General features: G+C 34.2%; 1 protein-coding gene across 3 annotated transcripts in view; it reads right to left on the bottom strand.

The window, feature by feature from the left end:
• Window positions 1-19,891, bottom strand: part of Erbb4 (erb-b2 receptor tyrosine kinase 4) — a 975,681-nt gene that overhangs the window by 25,406 nt on the left and 930,384 nt on the right. For all 3 annotated transcript variants that reach the window (XM_048344825.1, XM_048344826.1, XM_048344827.1), the window contains 5 exons: window positions 18,221-18,376; window positions 15,537-15,612; window positions 11,684-11,830; window positions 9,345-9,442; window positions 7,873-8,043 (listed from right to left, as the gene is read on the bottom strand). In XM_048344825.1, the coding sequence (XP_048200782.1) occupies window positions 7,873-8,043; window positions 9,345-9,442; window positions 11,684-11,830; window positions 15,537-15,612; window positions 18,221-18,376 (648 nt within the window). The remainder of the gene's footprint in view (window positions 1-7,872; window positions 8,044-9,344; window positions 9,443-11,683; window positions 11,831-15,536; window positions 15,613-18,220; window positions 18,377-19,891) is intronic.

Genomic DNA, 19,891 nt, shown 5'->3' with positions numbered 1-19,891 from the left:
TGATGAAATGTCTCCAATAGTTGACAGCAGAGCTGGGAATTTCATGGCAAATACCACAAAAAATAACCATCTAAATGATTTAGATAAAACATTCATTAACACTCTAAATCTCTGCATCCACTCTAGCTGCCCCCCTCTCAGTGTTGTTTTCTTTTCTAGCTCTGATTTTCTTCTTTAGCACTGAAGGAAGAAGGCTCTTCTGATTGTTCAGTGGCTTCTGGTTCAACCTGACTGTTGCTCATGTATAAAATCCTTCCATGAAGAGCTGGGAAATGTGCTTCCATAGGTCAGATTCTCTCCTGTCAAGCAGCATTCCTACTGCATTGTGTTGTCTTTGTTGTAGGACTGTGGATGGTTGTATTCAAAGGAAGTTGACAAAAATGACAAGGACAAGGAACTCTTGCAGGCCAGCCATTATTTATGACTAATTCACTCTACTGGTGTTACACAGCTGACATTGGTTTAGTTCTTGAGTGACCAAACTCTTATCCAAATGATCAAGTCCTCTCCTAGGTTAGGAATTTCAAGTTTTGCATAATGGATATCTTGGTATTAAAAGTAAAATGATACATATGCCATGGTGCCTTATGACCTTTAAAACACCATTTAGCCAGACCTTATATTTGTGAATGTTAAAAGATGAAATTATTTTTCTGATTTTATGATTATGTTGTTTATAGATGATGTGGAAGGGTCAGGTCATTTTTCCAAAGATTACATTGTAGGCTAGTGTAAAAACAATATAAAAATATAAAAATTGTTGTGGAGATTAAAAAAACCCAGAAATCTGTACCAAATAGCTTTTAATAAATTTCATTTTAAAAACAATTAAGCTAAAATTTATATTTATTTAACTATTATTTATTGATGGTGGTACATTAGTTTTCTCATGCATTTTACCAATGAGGGTAGGCAAAATGATGATAGGCAAAAGTTATTTGGGTTCAAATCTTACCTATGAACTTGGAACCCCAATGTACACTGCCTCTCTCTCCTTTACCTGCTTTTGTAAAATGGGAACTAGTAAAGCTTTCTACTCACTAGTTAAGGTGAAAGTAATATAAAGATAATAGCTCAGAGCAGAACCTACAACACTAATATGTGATCAACAGATAATAGTTTGAATAATAGTTTGATAATAGTTGAAATTTTTGATATGTTCATTAAATTTGAAGGATTCCTTCAAGTATGTAATAGCTGAGTTCAAACTCAGACACTATTCTTCCTGTTTTTCTCTTTCGATTTTGGCTCCATCAATTCCATTTGATCTTCCTAAACCACTAACCCCAATTACAAAGTGCCTCTCAAAAGCATAAACAGAGGAGAGAAACCAGCAGCAGGGGCTCTGGCTTCTCTTTCACTCCCAGCAGGGGCCTTTTAAGCCAGTTGATACTAAATCTCATTAGACTTGAAGTCGAAATCTTGATTTCCATGGTTTTGACCAGTAAAAGCAATCCTGCAGAACCAACAGAGGATTGAACACTGGGCTAACATCTGAGAGTATGGAGCAATGGCTTCATTCCTTTCTTTTAGATGCACAAGAATATTGTGCTATGAATTTTGATCTCTTCTATAGTACTAGTTTTTTTTGTTTTTTGTTTTTTTTGGCCAGTCCTGGGGCTTGGACTCAGGGCCTGAGCACTGTCCCTGGCTTCTTTTTGCTCAAGGCTAGCACTCTGCCACTTGAGCCACAGTGCCACTTCTGGCCGATTTCTGTATATGTGGTGCTGGGGAATTGAACCCAGGGCCTCATGTATACGAGGCAAGCACTCTTGCCACTAGGCCATATCCCCAGCCCAATACTAGTTTTATACATCAATAAAGGAATGAGTTTGTACTAGAAAGGCTGAGGAATATACAAGCATGAACACACATTGTTGTTGTAGTAAAATAGAAAATCTCAGTGGTAAAAATTATTTTACTTAGAATTCTTTTTTGTACTACAAATGAGGACAAACCACATGAGTTATATTTCTCTACTTAGGATATCTAGTTGAAACAACTGTCCAAAAGGGATCTCTCAAACTAATATATATATACACACATAAACAATATATATGTATACATATATGTACACACATATATTATAATGTATAGCATACTAAACATATATACATTCACATGTAACATAACTATATAATCTGTCTCCATTTATATACACACACAATAAGGTAAACAAAGCATAAGGAATTGGCAAATGAGAAAGAAGATTATGTTGCCAGCCTGAAAATTAGAGCCTGATATTTGTAAATAAAAGTATGGGAGTTTATATACAGGAATAAAAATATTCTTAAAAAGTTACAACCAACTTTTTCTTTCCTAATGTTGAGGCTGGGAAGGATAAGTTTTAAAAATCTGGTTAGAATTACACCAAACATCTCTAACCTTATAAAAGATTTTCATACCTCTGTAATTTCCCCAAACTTGGAAAATTAAATAAATGCAAGGTGACATTATGTTCTCAATTTAATGAGACAAATCTATAGAACATAGGAGAGATAGCTGTTTGTAAACATAAATAATTTATACTTCCAAACTAAAATTCAGAGCACCAAAATGATATACACTTCTAAAGAAATCAGCGATCAGTGTTGGGATAAAACTCGAAGCCTTCGGCAATTCAAAGCATATTAGCTAGAGAGTAGAGGAAAACAAATTTCAGTGATTGGTCAGCTGGAATGACCAATGCATGATAAATCAAAAATCACTCAGTTGTTAGTGACAACAGGATGATATATCACATAAAGAAATCTAACAAAACATATGTCATGCAAGTTTATCTCACTGATGAAAATAATACAAAAGTATACTCTCAAAGATAAGGAATAATAAAATAAAAAGTATTGCTACCTATAAATGACCTGGTACTGGATATTATGGTAGTGTAGATATTCTGTGTGTGTGTGTGTGTGTGTGTTTGTACTGGTCCTAGGGCTTGAACTCAGGGCCTAGATACTGTCCCTGACATTTTTTACTTAAGGTAAGGGCTCTCCCATTTTAGCCATACCTCCACTGCCAGCTTTTTGATAGACAATTGGAAATTAGTCTCACAAGCGTTTCTGCTGGGGCTAGCTTCAAACCATATTCCTCAGATCTCAGCTTCCTGAATAGCTAAGAATTACAGGCATAAGCCCCTGGCTCCTGGCTAGACATGACTATTTTTTAACTACACACACACACACACACACACACACACACACACACACACTAAAGCTCTTCACAAACATAAAGTATTACAACTATTGACTGGGTGCATAGTTCGGTGGTAGAACATGTGCCTAGAATGCTTGTGGACTTAGTATGATCTGTAGTAATACAGAAAAGAAGGAAAGAAGGAAGGAAGGATAAGAAGGAGGGAGGGAGGGAAGGAGGGAAGGAGGGAAGGAAGGAAGGAAGGAAAGAAGGAAGGAAGGAAGGAAGGGAGAAGGTGGAAAAAAAGAGGGAAAGTAAAAGAGAAAATAACAAATTTAGTCCATTTAAAAATAAAACCTCATTGGCATTAGAAAGATATTGTGCCAAGTTCTGTGAGATAATGAAGTAGAACTCTCGAAGGCAAACTGAAAAATAAAAATTTGAGAACTTCTTTGTGAGAAAGCAAAAAAATATATTAAAAAATAGAATGAATTGATGAGGAAGACAAGATTGCAAGATTACATTTTAAGACTTTATAACACTGAAAAAAAGCCATCTGGAAGTTAGGAGAAACTTTTCCTCTTTCTTCTGACAACCTTATAATTTCTCAAACCTGGGTAACACTGGAGCAATGTAACAGGATTTAGAAAATAACTCGCTCTGCCTTTGTCATTTTCTTGCTTGTTTTGTATTGTTTTGTCCTTTTTTGGACCCATTTAAAGACTGCTCTGCTCCACCAAAATTATTTTGTTTCTGCTATAAAAAAAACATGGCCAAAATGCCTTTCTCTAACCTCCTGTACTGATTTGCTTTTCTTTCTCTTTTTAATTTTTTTTTAAGACACCTGGAATAATTCTTTCAGAATAGAATCTCCACTAAAATATCACTCTCCAAAGGTAGAACCTGTTTTCCAGACTTTCTTCATTTCGCAACATAGTGCTTAACCCCAATGAATATTCAAATATAATTTATTTTTAAAAATTAAAGTAGTTAGGAGCTACTTTTTTTTTTTTTTTTGCCAGTCCTGGGCCTTGGACTCAGGGCCTGAGCACTGTCCCTGGCTTCTTCCCGCTCAAGGCTAGCACTCTGCCACTTGAGCCACAGCGCCGCTTCTGGCCGTTTTCTATATATATGGTGCTGGGGAATCGAACCTAGGGCCTCGTGTATCCGAGGCAGGCACTCTTGCCACTAGGCTATATCCCCAGCCCATCAAAGTAGTTAGGAGCTACTTTTTAATGGAAAATATCAAGTGTTATTATAGGGAGCAATGAAAAGAGCTCTTTTGTATTGGTCAATGTTTTTTTTTGTTGTTGTTAGAATCATGTCAAGGATAAAATACAAGAAACCTTGATATATTTTGGACCAGAGTATGACCATTTATCATCAAGTAGCAGCCATTGCTAGAAATGATAATGATTTTTAGTAAATTGAAATAAGTAATCTTGTCACATCTTTACACCATTCTCCTACTCTGTTCTCTAGCTTTGAGATACTTCCTTAACTTGTATGAGAAGAATTTTCTTTTTTATATATGATTACATTCAGCAGCCCCACTTTTGGGCATCTACCCAAAAGACCACAAACAAGAACACACTAAAGCCACCAGCACAACAATGTTCATCACCGCACAATTTGTCATAGCTAAAATATGGAACCAACCCAGATGCCTTTCAGTAGACGAATGGATCAGGAAAATATGGTACATATACACAATGGAATTTTATGCCTCTGTCAGAAAGAATGACATTGCCCCATTCATAAGGAAATGGAAGGACTTGGAAAAAATTATACTAAGTGAAGTGAGTCAGACCCAAAGAAACATGGACTCTATGGTCTCCCTCATAGGGAATAATTAGCACAGGTTTAGGCTAGTCACAGCAGAGGATCACAAGAGCCTAATAGCTATGCCCCTATGAATGTATAAGATAATGCTAAGTGAAATGAACTCCATGTTTTGGAAACGAGTGATATATTACTGTTGTAATTACTTTCAACATGCCATATGAAACCGTAGCTTCTATTGTTGATGATCCTCTTGTAACTTCTCTCTGTGGTTGTACCTGCACTATCACTGTATTTTATCTGATTATATTGGAAATTGTATATACTGGTATTAGAACTAGGAAAGTGAAAGGGAATACCAAAATTGAGAGACACAGGATAAAAAGACAACGACTCCAAAAGCAATACTTGCAAAACTGTTTGGTGTAAACCAACTGAACAACTCATGGGGGGAGAGGGAAAGGGGGAGGGGAGGGGGAATGAGGGAGGAGGTAACAAACAGTACAAAAAATGTATCCAATGCCTAACGTAGGAAACTGTAACCTCTTTGTACATCACTTAGACAAATCTTAAAAAAAAAAAAAGATGCATGTGAAGGCCACTCAAAATGCTTTTAATCGTTTTCAATTTCCAGAGCTATTAGAAAACAGATGAAAATGCAAAAATAGAACAAGTATTCATTCTATGGTAAGGTAACCCTAATGTTGAAAGGAGTGTACAGATGAACTAATTTAGTACTTTATCAGTGATGATATAACCAATCCTTAAGTGTCACAGTGTTGATTCCAGACTTCCAGCTCAATTTCTGTTATCCACATCTACATTCAGTGAATGAAAGGTGTTAGTTTCATCAGCATCAAGGACTGAATAGAAGTTTAAAAGAAGTAACATATGTCTTTCAGCCCTCTGTTGGTGTAGGAATATGGAAATGTGGACACAATGTCTAGTCTAATGAAATGCTAATTCTATATTACTCAATTTCCGTTACAATTTAAATATGACGAACAATATGTACCTACCTCACAGGATTCTGTGAAATAAAATTGATAAAAGTTGTTTTAAAGCATGTAGCATAGCATCTGTGCTATATAGAACTACCACCCAATAAGTTTTAGTGGATATTATTATAACTATTTTTATTCGTTCATAAAATAAAAAGCCTTGATTTTGATTTATTGAACTATAAAAACAATTACAGCCTTCATTTTCCTAATGTCATGATTGAGATTACCATTTGGATTGAATTTCTGTTAGTATGTACATCATCAGGGTGCAAAGCCAGCCCAAAATCATAACCTGTGATGGAAACCATAAGTTTGCGTCTATTCTTTCTCTTTTTAAAAGAGAGTAAGAATTTTTTTTAAAGAAGAAATAAAATAAGACAAATAAGACAAATCCTAGAGTTTAATGCCAAGGAAACCACCTATTTCCATGGAAATAACAGGTTCCCAACAATTTAGAGCTACAGTACAGGGTCCTAGTGAGAGCACACATGAGATCCCTTTCCTTCCACTGACTATCTGACTGACACCAGTCAAATCACCTCACTTCTCTCTGTCAGGTTTCCCATTGCAATGTGCGAATGCTACTAATGGAATCTCATACAGCTGTTGCAGTAGACAAGAGTAGTAACATATATGTGTTGAATAGTAATACTAGGTATGTGCTCAGCCATATTAAAAAGTACATCTCTTTTATTAATGCTATCTATCTGAAATAAAACCAATATATCCATTTTGTGAGACTGGGCAGTAGTTTGGAAAAATTTCCTGCCTAAAATCAAGGGAAATAAGAAGTTGTCTGATCATGTTCAGATATAGAGGAGACCAAGAGGGAAAACTACTCTTAGAAAAAAAATTAAGCATCTTGTTTAGGTCTTTTCCATGGAAGAAAGTAATTATAGAAATAAATTCTCTACATTTCTGTACTCCATCATAACCACTGAACAATGGATTAACACACTTATTATGCTGCAATCTAAATTTATCTGGCTGGCACTTCCATTAGCCTGGACACTTCTTTAAATCAGAAGTCTTGTCAAACTTCTTTGACTCTTAAATGTGTACTAATGCTTCATATGCAGAATCATTTAACACATGTTGAACAAGTGACAAATGAACTAAAAAGAAATCATAATTTTGAAAGCATTTAGAGAAGAATGGTATTGACATAGAATGGATTTAATGCTTAAAATAAAATATAAATTTGTTTTAAAAGCTTATTACAAGCTAAATCTGTCATGGAAAAGATTCCCTAGTCCTCTTAATATGATGAGTTTGTAGAAAAGATTGCATAAGTTTCTGTGTTTGTATTTTATCCTGACAGAAAATATTTAATGATCCTTAAATGAAGGAAAGAAAATTTTACCAGTCTTTCCTTTTGACAAATAACTCATATAATTTTGAGAATGTAAAAAGCTTACTGGGTAAGAATTTCCATTATTTATTCACACATATGTTTAAATTATTTTGAGTTGATTCTTAAAATAATTATATTTTTGCCAGTCCTGGGGCTTGGACTCAGGGCCTGAGCACTGTCCCTGGCTTCTTTTTGCTCAAGGCTAGCACTTTACCAATTGAGCCACAGTGCCACTGCCGGCTTTTTCTGTATATGTGGTGCTGGGGAATAGAACCCAGGGCTTCATGTATGCTAGGCAAGCACTCTACCACTAGGCCACATTCCCAGCCCAAGATTTGTTTTAACTACCCTAAGATAAAGAGAGTATTTTTTCTTTCAAAATAGTAAAGATATTTCAGAGTGTATATAGTACTATACACCCTTACAAATTTAACTATAGATGTGGCAAGTTGCAATATATTATTAAGGTTTTTTTTGTGGGCATAGCAAGTCCTTAAGTCCAAAAATTGCAATTGAAGTTAGCTATACAGTTTTTTTTATTTAGTCCTTATGATTTATTGACATTATTTTATTTCTATAACACTTATACACAATTCTTACCCTGTTTGAGTCAATTCTTGCTCTGGAAGTATAGATGGGAGGAGGGATGTTGAAAGCCTGGGGGACCAGGTATTCCTCAGCATCCATCATATCTTCCAAATCCTCTTCATCCAACAGATTCTGAAAGAACTTGCTGTCATTTGGACTGGGAAGCTTCATGCGATCATCACCCTAAAATATTGCCCATGAAAAACACACACACGATGTGATTCTTCCCCTCTGCTTCAATATATGGTTTCAGCAGCACATTGATGGAAGAGTCAAACAAATAGTCCCCAAATTTGCCCATTCATTAAGAAGAAATAATTCTCTAGATCAACTATCAGTCATAAAGAAGCCTTTAATATGCCTAGGTATGAAAAGATAAGTGACTAGTAGAATATGATAAGTGTCGTTTGGAAGGAATGCAGCAGGAGACTGTGGCTGTCTTGATGATGGCAGAAGCCATCTGAGATGTAGGAATAATAGCTTCTTGTCAAGGGGGAGTGCAGTTTGTGACTTTAAGATTAAGTAATAAAGGGCTATCAATATTTTACAGGGTTTGTTTGATGCTGCAATTATTGAGACACAAAAAGTCCATGATTTGTTCCAGGGTATAACAGCTACCTTGCCAAGACACTGGTATTAGAAATTATAGCACAAGTGGCATAGAGAATACAAGATCCCTTTCTGTATTCTTCCTTATCTTAATTTCTTAAATACATTTATTTCTTCAATTTATGGGATTTTTTTGTAAACAGTTTCAGTGTTTGAAATTGATGTGAGAAGAAAAAAAAGTTGGAAATTGCTATCTTCTAGAACTTATGTCTTCATGTCAGACAACTGATATAAACACAAAGGCGACCCTGTTTTAATGAGGAAAGATTATCCAAGATAGCTTTGTTTATACTGTAGGTGAAAATAATCAAAGAGAATTAATTATAATTCATGAATTAACCATTCTATTTTAGTAATGTTAAGTAGAAAATTGGTCTGTTTTTGGATTTATATGTGAATCAACTCATTTGACTCCAATTATTGTTTGGATACTGCATGCCTCCCTTAAAAAGACACATTTTAAAACATTTTCCCTAGGAAATTAGATGCTAATATACTGAAATTTTTATTCATTTTGGACAAGTATGAGCAAGATTAAAATAAAACTCTACTTTTATTTCTGATTCTGAAAAAGGAAGGTTATAGCAATGATCATGTATTATTCCATAATATGGTAATATAAAACAGTGCTAGAAGAATTGTCTGAGAAAAAAAAAACACCTTTTTATTTGCATGCAATCATAATTACTGAGCTACTGAATATCAAGCCAGTTGAGAAGCTACTGAGAGATGGTCCTGCCATGCTATAAAGTTCTTTCACATGATAATCTGCTTAGTTAATCAAGGGATCAATCTCATAGTTCTAAAGTCCAGATATAGACATGTAGTGGTGAGTTCACCATTGGGATAATTTTAGAAGCAAAGTCAAAAATTACCTGAATCACTAGATATCTCTGAGGGTCTCGAGCCATCCTTGAAAACTCAGCAGCCAGTTCCTTGAATTTAGGTCTACTGTCTGCATCAATCATCCAACCTGAAAATATATACACAATCAAAATGGCAGCATATCCATAATTAGAAAAGGGAGGTAAAATTAAAATGTTGAGCAAATATAGGTAAAGTATGAGAATGTTACTTTAATAATAATGATCTGAGAAACCAAGACTACTGAAAGAAGTGACCTTGTAGGTGATGCTCAAATTTAATAAATTTGTGGAGACATATCTAAGCAGAATATACTATACAATAATAGATATAATTTTTATTTTATTGGTCTGGTTTAAAATTCAGTCTCTTTCCAGAAAATAGAGCCCTGAATAACTATTGAAATTTACAGAAAATAGAGTCTAGATTATCTATTACTACTTAAAGAAAATAGAATAAGGCTATGGATTAGAATTTATAGAACCCCGATCTTTGCTGTCACCATTGTTTGGATGTAATTTGATGGTTACAGATGAGTTTACTGGGATATAATCTGTCATTTTACATCAGCAGTAATACAGGAGAAGTTTGGGTTGCAAACACATATCTTGACACAAGGGGGACAATAAAAATATTACATCATTTTTTTTTTGGGTGTGGAAAAATAAAACAAAATGGACACAAAATGATTACTACTTTTGTTTCACAATGGCCATCAGTGTGTCTTCCTCCTTGCCTTTTCTGCATGAAAATTCTATTAGCAGCTTATAGACACGCATTATTACTATTTAGATGAATCTGTATAGGTAGATCTTATTAAGATCTTGATAAGAATAAAAGCACCAGCTTTCCACGATTTCTTTCCCAAATGATTCTCTTTCTAGAATATTAACACTCTAGGGGGAAAAGCTCTCAATACAGTTTACCCAATAAGTCAAATGTTTGCTGGTTTTACATCATTTTTATGAGTGCATTCAAATCTGTTTTATGCTAGCTATGAGATCAAATTATTACATAAAGGATGGATGTTTTCAGGTTTTCTTCTAATAACCATCTACCAAACAATGTCACCAAGCTTGCTTCCTTCTTTTCAGGGAGTTAATTTTTATTCCTATTCTGGGAATTCGTTGTATATCATTTTATGTATCAGTAACATGGCCTACTTTTCTCACCCAACAAAGCTCAAATACACTATTTTCCATGCAGTCATTATGAAGTAATGCTTGTTAGTGCCAAGATGCTAATGAGGAAATTGGGGTTTCTGGATGTATTGGAGCCAAAAAAGGTTAACTTTGCACTAAGGTATTTGTTTCTCTCTAGCTAAATATTGAGTAAATAGAACTATGCTTAGAGAAAAGGGCATGCTGACCTGAGCTGCAAGGAACATTTTTTATTTCTTCCCTCACTGTCAGAATGTATCACACTTATGAATATAAATCTGAGTAGACCTGGGTCCAAAGTCTCTTATTAATATAATGCTTATTCACCTTCACTAGTTTGTTTCTTTCTTAACCCTGAGTAAATCAAAAAGAGAAAACCTTAGATTGTACAGGGGAGATCGCTGCATGTTAATCTCATTTAAATTAAGTCACAAACTCCAGAGACTTTTCTAATTCTATTTAAATTAAGGGTTTAGCCTTCCAAAATGAATTTATAATACATACATGTTTTAGGTATTAGAAGAAAAAGAAGAGTTTCATATAAACAAGTTGAAAAACGTAAACATTTACAGCACTTTTAGTTCAATGTTGATTAATTTCTTCCCACTATCCACGATCTACTAATTTGCTGTTAGCTAAAATGGGTGAACCTATTTCTCTTGAGTTTACTTTTATGCTATCAGTTTCAGGTTTGCTTTCATTATGTTTAAATCATTTAATATCTTCTCAGAGATTATTGACAATATCATCACTAAAATTGTTGTGAGTAATTACATCCCTTCATGACAGACAATTGCCTTTCATGAATTTGTAAGAAGAGTAAGGGTTATATAGTTTTGTTCTCTTAGCTTGGAAGCATATTACTTTATCCTAATAATAATCACAACAGACACTAGAATGTACATGTTCCATTCATACTAATTTTTCACCTGCTATGCTTTCCAATAAAGAGAATATTACACAGGTAGAATAATCAAAACTATTATTTCAGTAACAATGATGATGGCAACTGGGTATGGTGGTGCACTCCTGCAATTTCAGCTACTTGGAAGGCGATGGCAGGAAGATCACCATTTGGAGACCTATCTAGCTGGCAGTGAGACCCTGCCTCAACTACAAATGTCCTGGAGGTGTACTTCAAGTGGGAGAGTGCATCGTGTAACAATGGTAAACTTATTCTGTTGTCTTACATTTGACCATGACCATGTACACGTCAATAGTGCAGATGGGAGGCTGAGGCAAACGTTCTCCTTTCTCTAATAAATCTGGGATCTCTCGGGTTGGAATTCCATCATAAGGTTTTCCTCCAAAGGTCATCAACTCCCATATTGTGACTCCTAGATTGGGGAAAAAAAATCCTATATAAGCATATTAACAACATCACTTCAACAGTGACAAAGGAACATTTCTTAAAGGTCAATAAGGAAAAATAAATTAAAGAAGTCTTCCCAATTTCCTAAGTGTAATCCTGGTGGCTAAATTTCCTCATGGGAAAATTAATTTCTCTCGTTATTGTCTTGGAATTGTCAATGTATAGCAGAGAAAATTTACAGTGGGCATCAACATATAGAATCTCTTCTCCATTTCTACCTCTAAGTAACGCTCATATTTGCTGATCTCAAACTTAGGTCTCATTCCACCACATCAGTTTACAGCCCTGAAAATCATTCATTTATTGGAGACCCATAAGTTTTGTGCCAAGTAAATATGATTGTAGGAAAGGTTTTTACATTGATTTGTTTTGAAATTAGCCTCTGATGCAAAAGCCTAAAAAGGCTAAGAAAGTTCTACAATGATTGTTTTACATGTGTTAATGAACAGAAGGTCTCTTGAACTATAACAAGAGAACCACATGGAATGATGCATATTTTAATTTATTTAGCACACACTAAAACACTAGTGAGGGTGGGTCCATGTATAAACTATGATTGGGATGGAATGAGAATGTATAACAATGAAGATACCAAGAATCTTTCATTCTTTAGATAACAAAACGACTTAAGTTACTACAACATACCACAACACCGGTTTATCTCTGAAACAAAAATCATTAATAAAAACAAGTGATTCTCATTAATACAATGCATATATTACATGATTTCTTCTTTCTGAGAAAGTAACTTAAATGGTTGTAAAAGGACTTTACAGAGGGCAGTACTAGGGATAAAGCTTTGTGCTTTGTAGATCTTAGGCAACTTCTCTATACTGACACACTTTCTGATCCAAGGAAAAAGGTTTTGTAAATTAGAAATAGCTTGATGGGTATAATTAATAATATAGCATGAGTTATTGATTGATGGAATACATAGTATACATAATAGCATTAATTAGACTTTCTTTTCCACCACCATCTATAATGTATTTCTTTAAATTGAAGCACATAACAGACATCGTGGCCTTAAAGGTTTTAATCTTACATTATTAAAGTACATGTGAGTTTCAAATTATCCTCATAGTAGAAACATTAACAATTACCTGAACATTTTGTTAATATTTGCATCCTTTGATTTTAAGTACAATGTACATATGTATCTAGCAACACAATTTAATGATACCTATTGAATCTTTCATTTTGCTTACAAAGTATTCCTCCATTAGAACCAAGTATTACAGTTAGGTGTCCACAAAGCAAGTTAGGACAGGTGAGGAATCATTTACTTCCTATTTCTACTTATTCAGTCAGATTTAGAATACATATTCAATGCTACTTTACTGACTGATATATACAGTTATGAAAAAAAAGAATCCTGTAACATGTACCCCACAGCTTCCAAAATATGCTAACGCCATCACAATGACAAATCAAGATAACAAAATCCAATAACTAAAAGCACAATACAAAATCAGCAGCAGAAATATTAAAACTATCCACTAACAAACCAATTATATCTCTCCTGGGTATTAACCCATCGGTATGACACAACTGTCCTTTACATTGGCTTCAATCAAAAGGATAATTTCAGAAAACTGAATCAGAAACATTTAAAAATCAGGAGTCCTGATTCTACCAGAGCGAAGACACATTCTTATCAATGTAAGGATATACTGTGTGTTAATTTTCCTTAAAAGTCTGATATAAACAAGATAATCTACCTTTCTCTGTCTTGTGTATCTTTTGCAATATACTGCTATATATCATAAAAACAGTAAAGTACCTTATGAAAGCACAGTGACTCCCTGGGCTATCTTTTGATAACAGAGCACTATCTCCTTTCCTGCCTTATTTTTACTGAACAGCTCCTGAGATCTTGCAATTCAACATAAAATTATGATTGTTTCTCTAACCGAATTCTCGCCCCAAACACAAATTTTACTACTAAAAATATCACTGTTCTGCCATATGCTTCTTCTTTTTAAATTTGTTCTGAGGTCATTCAAAATCTGCCCACAGCAGATTTCTAGTTCTAATTTTAAATAAACATGAGTATAAAAAGTACAGGAAAAAAAGAAAGGGCATACATATATGGTATACTAATGTATATTATGCAACAATATATAAATCTGTCATAATGTAGAAGATCTATCAATTAATGTATGTATGCTAAATGTGTATCATATAAGGTGAAACCATTGTTAACCTATATTATACAATAGAAAAAATCTGGCATATAATGTGTGATATATTTGCTTCTCTATTAATCACACTAAGTAATTTTTCTCCCATATATTTATCTGAATGGCAAATATGCAAATATAATTTTTTTGCTTTCAGAAATATGTACAGCCCCTTTTTTTTCATTTTTAACACCTCCTATGGTGTAGAAATGGTGTAGATAGACGAGGGGGATTTTACTTTACTGAAATGTCTTATAATATTTTTAATGTTAATAATTCTTTCCTAGATAAGAGCTGTAAGTCCTTTAGTGATTGAATGGCTTAGTATTCTAAAAGGGAAAAACTAAATTAAATTTCAATAAAATTAATTGTACTATACATACTTTTAAGTGCAATTATTTCTACTTAAATGAGAATTCAATAAGTGCTAGTCTTGCATGGTATATTTAAGCTTGGGAAGGGAACTGATTCTTACTAAGTTTAGTCACAGAGTTGCTAAATAGCATAGCTCAAAAGATAGTGATCCAGGCACTGGTGGCTCATGCCTGTAATCCTAATTACTCGGAAGGCTGGGATCTGAGAATCATCATTTGAAGCTTTCTGAAACATGAAAGTCTGTGAGACTCTTACTCCAATTAACCAGCAAAAAAGCTGAATTGAAGCTGTGGCCCAAGTGGTAGAGCAATAGCCTTGGGCAATAAAGCTCCAAGATAGGACCCAGGTCCTGAGTTAAAGTCCCAGGACCAGCACCAAACAAACAAACAACAAAAAAGCAACAACAACAAACAAAACACCTGAAATAATGTGTTTGCACATGTTTATATAATTAAATGTAATAAAATGAGTGTTCCAGTTGCAAATTTCAATCACTCAAGCTCATATTCCTTATTCAGTAACATTTCTGCTACTTTAAAGTTCTTGTAAATGAAAAGCTGAAATTAGCAGTTCTATTTATTACTTTCAGTAATTAATTTGTCATGACAATAACAATTTACTATTAAAAAACAATTAACTATAGCAATCTACTATAAAAAACAAATCTCAATAAAAAAACAAAGAAAAGGATAGTTTTGCTTTTATTTTGTCTTTTCACATTCATTAGGTTCAAAGTTGTCCTCAAAGAGTTGCTGAAAATTCTATCAAAATATTTCTAAACTTGCCTGGCTTACTTAGACATTTCAACAAATATTGGTATTTTATATTTCAGAAAAGCAGAAAATAACAAAGCAGATAACAATATTCTTTAATGCTTCTAAACAAGAGTGAAAAGCTTATGAAATAAAGATTCCAGGCTGGGCTTAGTGGCAGAGTGCTTGCCTAGCATGCATGAAGCCCTGCGTTTGATTCCTCAGTACCACAGAAGCAAACACAAATACCTAAAATACATATTGCTACCACAATACAATAAATGTAATATCAAATAACTTACATGAACTAAATATATTTATTTTTGCTTTAAAATTTTAATTCACAGGAATATTTATTTACCATAGCTCCAAACATCACTCTGATGGGTGAATTTCCGGTAATGTATACACTCAAGGGCCATCCATTTGATTGGCATCTAAAAACAAAATAACACATAGGTAATCATGTATAATATGAATATATATCCTTGTATATGTAGCAAATGCTAATCCATGGACTGACCTCAGTGTGTATGTGTGTATGTGTATGGTATTTTATTTTATTTTTTTCCTGAATGTAGGTGGCTCCTGCCTGTATCCTAGCTACTTAGATGGCTGAGATATGAGGAGCACAGCTTGAAGCCAGCCTGGGCAGAGAATCCTGTGAGATTCTAATATCTAATGAGCCACTGAAATTTCAAAAGTGGTAGAGCACTAGCCTTAAGAAAAATAAATAAATAAAAGATGCATACACGTAGAAAAAAATCAGAGAGAGCACCCAGACTATGAAGTCAAAGCTCTAGAACCAGTACAATTACATATTAGGTATTTAAAAATATACATCTAAAAGGCTATTTTTCAAGATGGAGAACAAATAAATTGAAATTTAGTACATTTATTTTTAAATTGCAAATTTATTAAATTTAATTAAACCCATAACTAAGTAGGTGCATCTAAAAACAAATCCATATACTATACTGGGTCAAATAAATTAGATGCTTTGTACTTTCAGTGACCCCTTTTCATTTTCAGACAGCTTGCTATCTAAGTACAATGAATTCTTTCAAAACTTATCCCTTCTTCTCCTCCCATATAATTTGATTACTAAATTGCCTAAAATCATGAAGTACAAAGTTAGCTTTGCTCTGTTCTCTGGCCAGAAAGGACCTCCCCTGTCTTGGTTATTCAGTTTTGAAAATATGTACAGGAACTAGTGCATAAAAGAATGTGAGGGGATCAGCACAAATCCATCATCACTACAAGAAAAACAACCCAACCCACATACTGCTGTTGATGGGTCAGCAGAATGCGTTTCAACTCGAAGGGCAGCAGAATAAAGCTGGGAATATAATTAGATTCTATGAAATAAAGATAAACACTTCTACTTTGCAGTTGAAAGCTTAAAACTAAATAGGTCTTTGAAATCATGAGGTTGGCTGCTCACCAAGGTGACACCAAGGTAACCACACGACAGAATCACAGTATTCAGTGAAAGGGAACAGAAGACACATTGAAAGTAATTTCCCTATGGGCACGGGGTAGCAGACTTTATGGACGATGGACATTGTATTTAAAAGAAAGTTTAAATCACAGGTGGCTTGATAAAAACTTAATGGTTACCAGGCATTTAAAGCTGTAATGAATCTTGCTTTAGACAAATCTTACAGCTGTATGTTCTTAAGACAAGTGAAGTCATGTGATTTATAGACTTCTACTTCTGTACAGTCTTCTAGTGAATTTCAAAACTGTGCTCTCAAACTCTTGCAATTTGGTACTAAGCAGGCAAAATAGGCTAATAAAAATCAAGAAAAGGCCATACAATTGTTCAAAACTGGAGATTTATTATTTTTTAAATTTATTTTATTTATTTTTATTTTTTGCCAGTCTTGGGCTTGGACTCAGGGCCTGAGCACTGTCTCTGGCTTCTTTGTGCTCAAGCTAGCACTCTGCCACTTGAGCCACAGCGCCACTTCTGGCCATTTTCTATAGATGTGTTGCCTAGGGCTTCATGTATACAAGGCAAACACTCTTGTCACTAGGCCATATTCCCAGCCCCAAAACTGGAGATTTAAAAATTGTTTTTTGAATGTTATTTCACTTTGTAATAAGATTACATACAGTGTTGTATAACAATTTAAGGGTAAAATGTCAATGGGAAGCATTTGGAACTTTGTCATTGCAAAGATATTTATATCATTGCACAGCCTATATATAAAGCATATGATATATAACAAACATATATATACATGAAAATGACATTTTTTGTTGATATGATCTTACAGATCACCCTAAGTCAAGATTGCATTTGTTTGATTTCATTGGCCTGTCCTAAGTTTTCCCTGGGCAAGTTAGAAGGATTTTTATATGAAAATGACCCTAACTGGTTATCCAAGAAACAAGCTAAATACTGAGTTAATGAGAAAATATAAGAGGTAGAACAGAGGTATGGCCTGAGACCATGGCATATGAGTGATACAGGAACACAATGGTCAGGTAGGAGCTGAAAGGAAAATGAGAAGGCAGCTCTGGCAAGCCCTCTGGGATATAGTAGTTCATATTGTAATAGGATCATGCAACAGATCCTGTAGGTAAATCATACAGTATAATAGAGGCAATAAACAAAACCAAATGAAACTGAACAACATAATTGTGATTCAGTTATAGAGCAAGGTCAACCTTCAAATGAGTTATGATTCTTGGTAACAGTCAAGTATTGCTTTAGTCTAGGAGAGATTGTTTCAGTGTAAGTATTATCCCTCTGCCCTTAGCATCATAATAATTTCTATGGACCTGTGTTACATTAGTCTTTAACGACCCACCCACTTCCTGGTCCAGATATCCATCTCTTTATTTTGGCTAAGTTTGATAAATGGTAAGGTAGATACTTGTAGTCTACTTTTGGTTTTGGCCAAGAGAAAATGAAAATGGTAGAACAGAAATTTTATCATCTCCTAAACCTTAGGATCATGTTTATATCCTAAAAAGTATGAGAAGATAAACAAATATACAATATTGTATAGTACTATCCCTTTGAAAACATACTACCTTTCCACCATCAGCATTATATTCTTTTTCATCTCCTTCCAAGAGTCGGGCGAGTCCAAAGTCTGTAATTTTCACATGGTTGGGAGATTTCACTAAGACATTTCGAGCTGCCAAATCCCGATGAACAAGTCGTCTTTCTTCCAGGTACATCATTCCCTAAAAATAAAATAAACAAATAAATAAAATTCCACAAAGAGAATCACTTAATGCCTAGACTTTTCCATATTCTAAGAAGGAGTTTCTTGGTGTTCATTTAAAAGAATTTATTTCTTAATGTGAAAATATATCCTAGAATATGTTCAAAATTAGAAGAAATCTGTTGAAATGGGGAAACTTTGGGCTTCTTTCTCATAAGACTCTCTGAAGAAGAATGAATGACTATAAGCAGTATTTAATATCATTTTTCCAAGTGTTTGATAAGCTTTTTTAAACATTTGCATTTGAAAAGTATGCATGTAACTTAGAAGATAAGCTAGCATGTGCTTAGGATGACTTATATATTTCTTCTCCCTCCATCATTTTCTTCTCCATCTTTTCTACTTATTGTCATTTACCCCCATACCCACCCACTCCAAACAAAAATATCTATTTATAATTTTTAAAAAAACACTGAGAAGCAATGGTTTTCAAATTAGCATAAAATGCAACCAGAGCTGAATAATTATATAATCTTTTTGTCAATTATTCAGCAAATGAAGTATCCCCTAGTGGTTTTAAAGAATATAATTTTTATAAAGGCATTTATGACATTAGCTGTCATTATAGAACCCACAAGTGGAATTATACTGTTTATAATGACCCACAAATAAGACTTTAATATGTTATCTTCATAAACCACAGGGAGAAATTAAAAATAAGATATATTGCTAATTGCTAATGAGACATAGTTGGCTTTTTCCTGCAACTCGAGTGCACATGGGTGCACACACACACACACACACACACACACACACACACACACAGTGATATATAAATTCATAAAGGTCCCTAGAAGTAATAAATAGTTTAGTATCCTTCATAATGGAAAATCAAGAGTTGCTAAGCACTGTCCTTAACTAAAACATTCATGTAAAACCAACAATAAATTCAGAGGCTTGGATTTGATCAGGATTTTTTTTACAGGAATTAGAGAAAATTTTATATTTGACAATTTCAGTGGTGAAAAATTATTCTCACTCAAAATCAATCAGAATTATTATCAAATGTTCGAAGCACACTCCCATGCCAGTTGCAAATCAGTGCCGTTGGCAGTTAGCATTACAACTGCAGGGCTCTGAAGGATTAATGGTTTCCGATATCAAAACAAAAGCGGTAAAAACAGACACATAAATCACACAGGTCAAAAAATTATGAACCGTATACTGGTGTAGTATAAAGAGACGATTGCTTCAAACAGCATCACCAGCCAGACTCCATAGAAATGCCCCTTAAACACAACTGGTAGAGATGCCATCTGAAATGATCCAATCAGTCAGCCATTAGGTGACACCGTATATATTAGTGTTTTCCGAAATCAACTCACAAATGGTTTTAATGTGATGTGTATCCTGTTTCCTAAATTGTGCTTTTGGTTTGGAGTATACAAAGTTAGAAATTCCTGACATAACGCCATAGAAGATAGGGCCCTTATATGACTTAAAGGGTCACAGACAAATAGATGGAATGATAATA

The sequence above is a fragment of the Perognathus longimembris genome, chromosome 4, assembly GCF_023159225.1.
Source record: "Perognathus longimembris pacificus isolate PPM17 chromosome 4, ASM2315922v1, whole genome shotgun sequence".
NCBI lineage: Eukaryota > Metazoa > Chordata > Mammalia > Rodentia > Heteromyidae > Perognathus > Perognathus longimembris.
The sequence above is the reverse complement of the archived record's forward strand: the minus strand, read 5'-3'. Positions and strand labels throughout refer to the sequence as shown.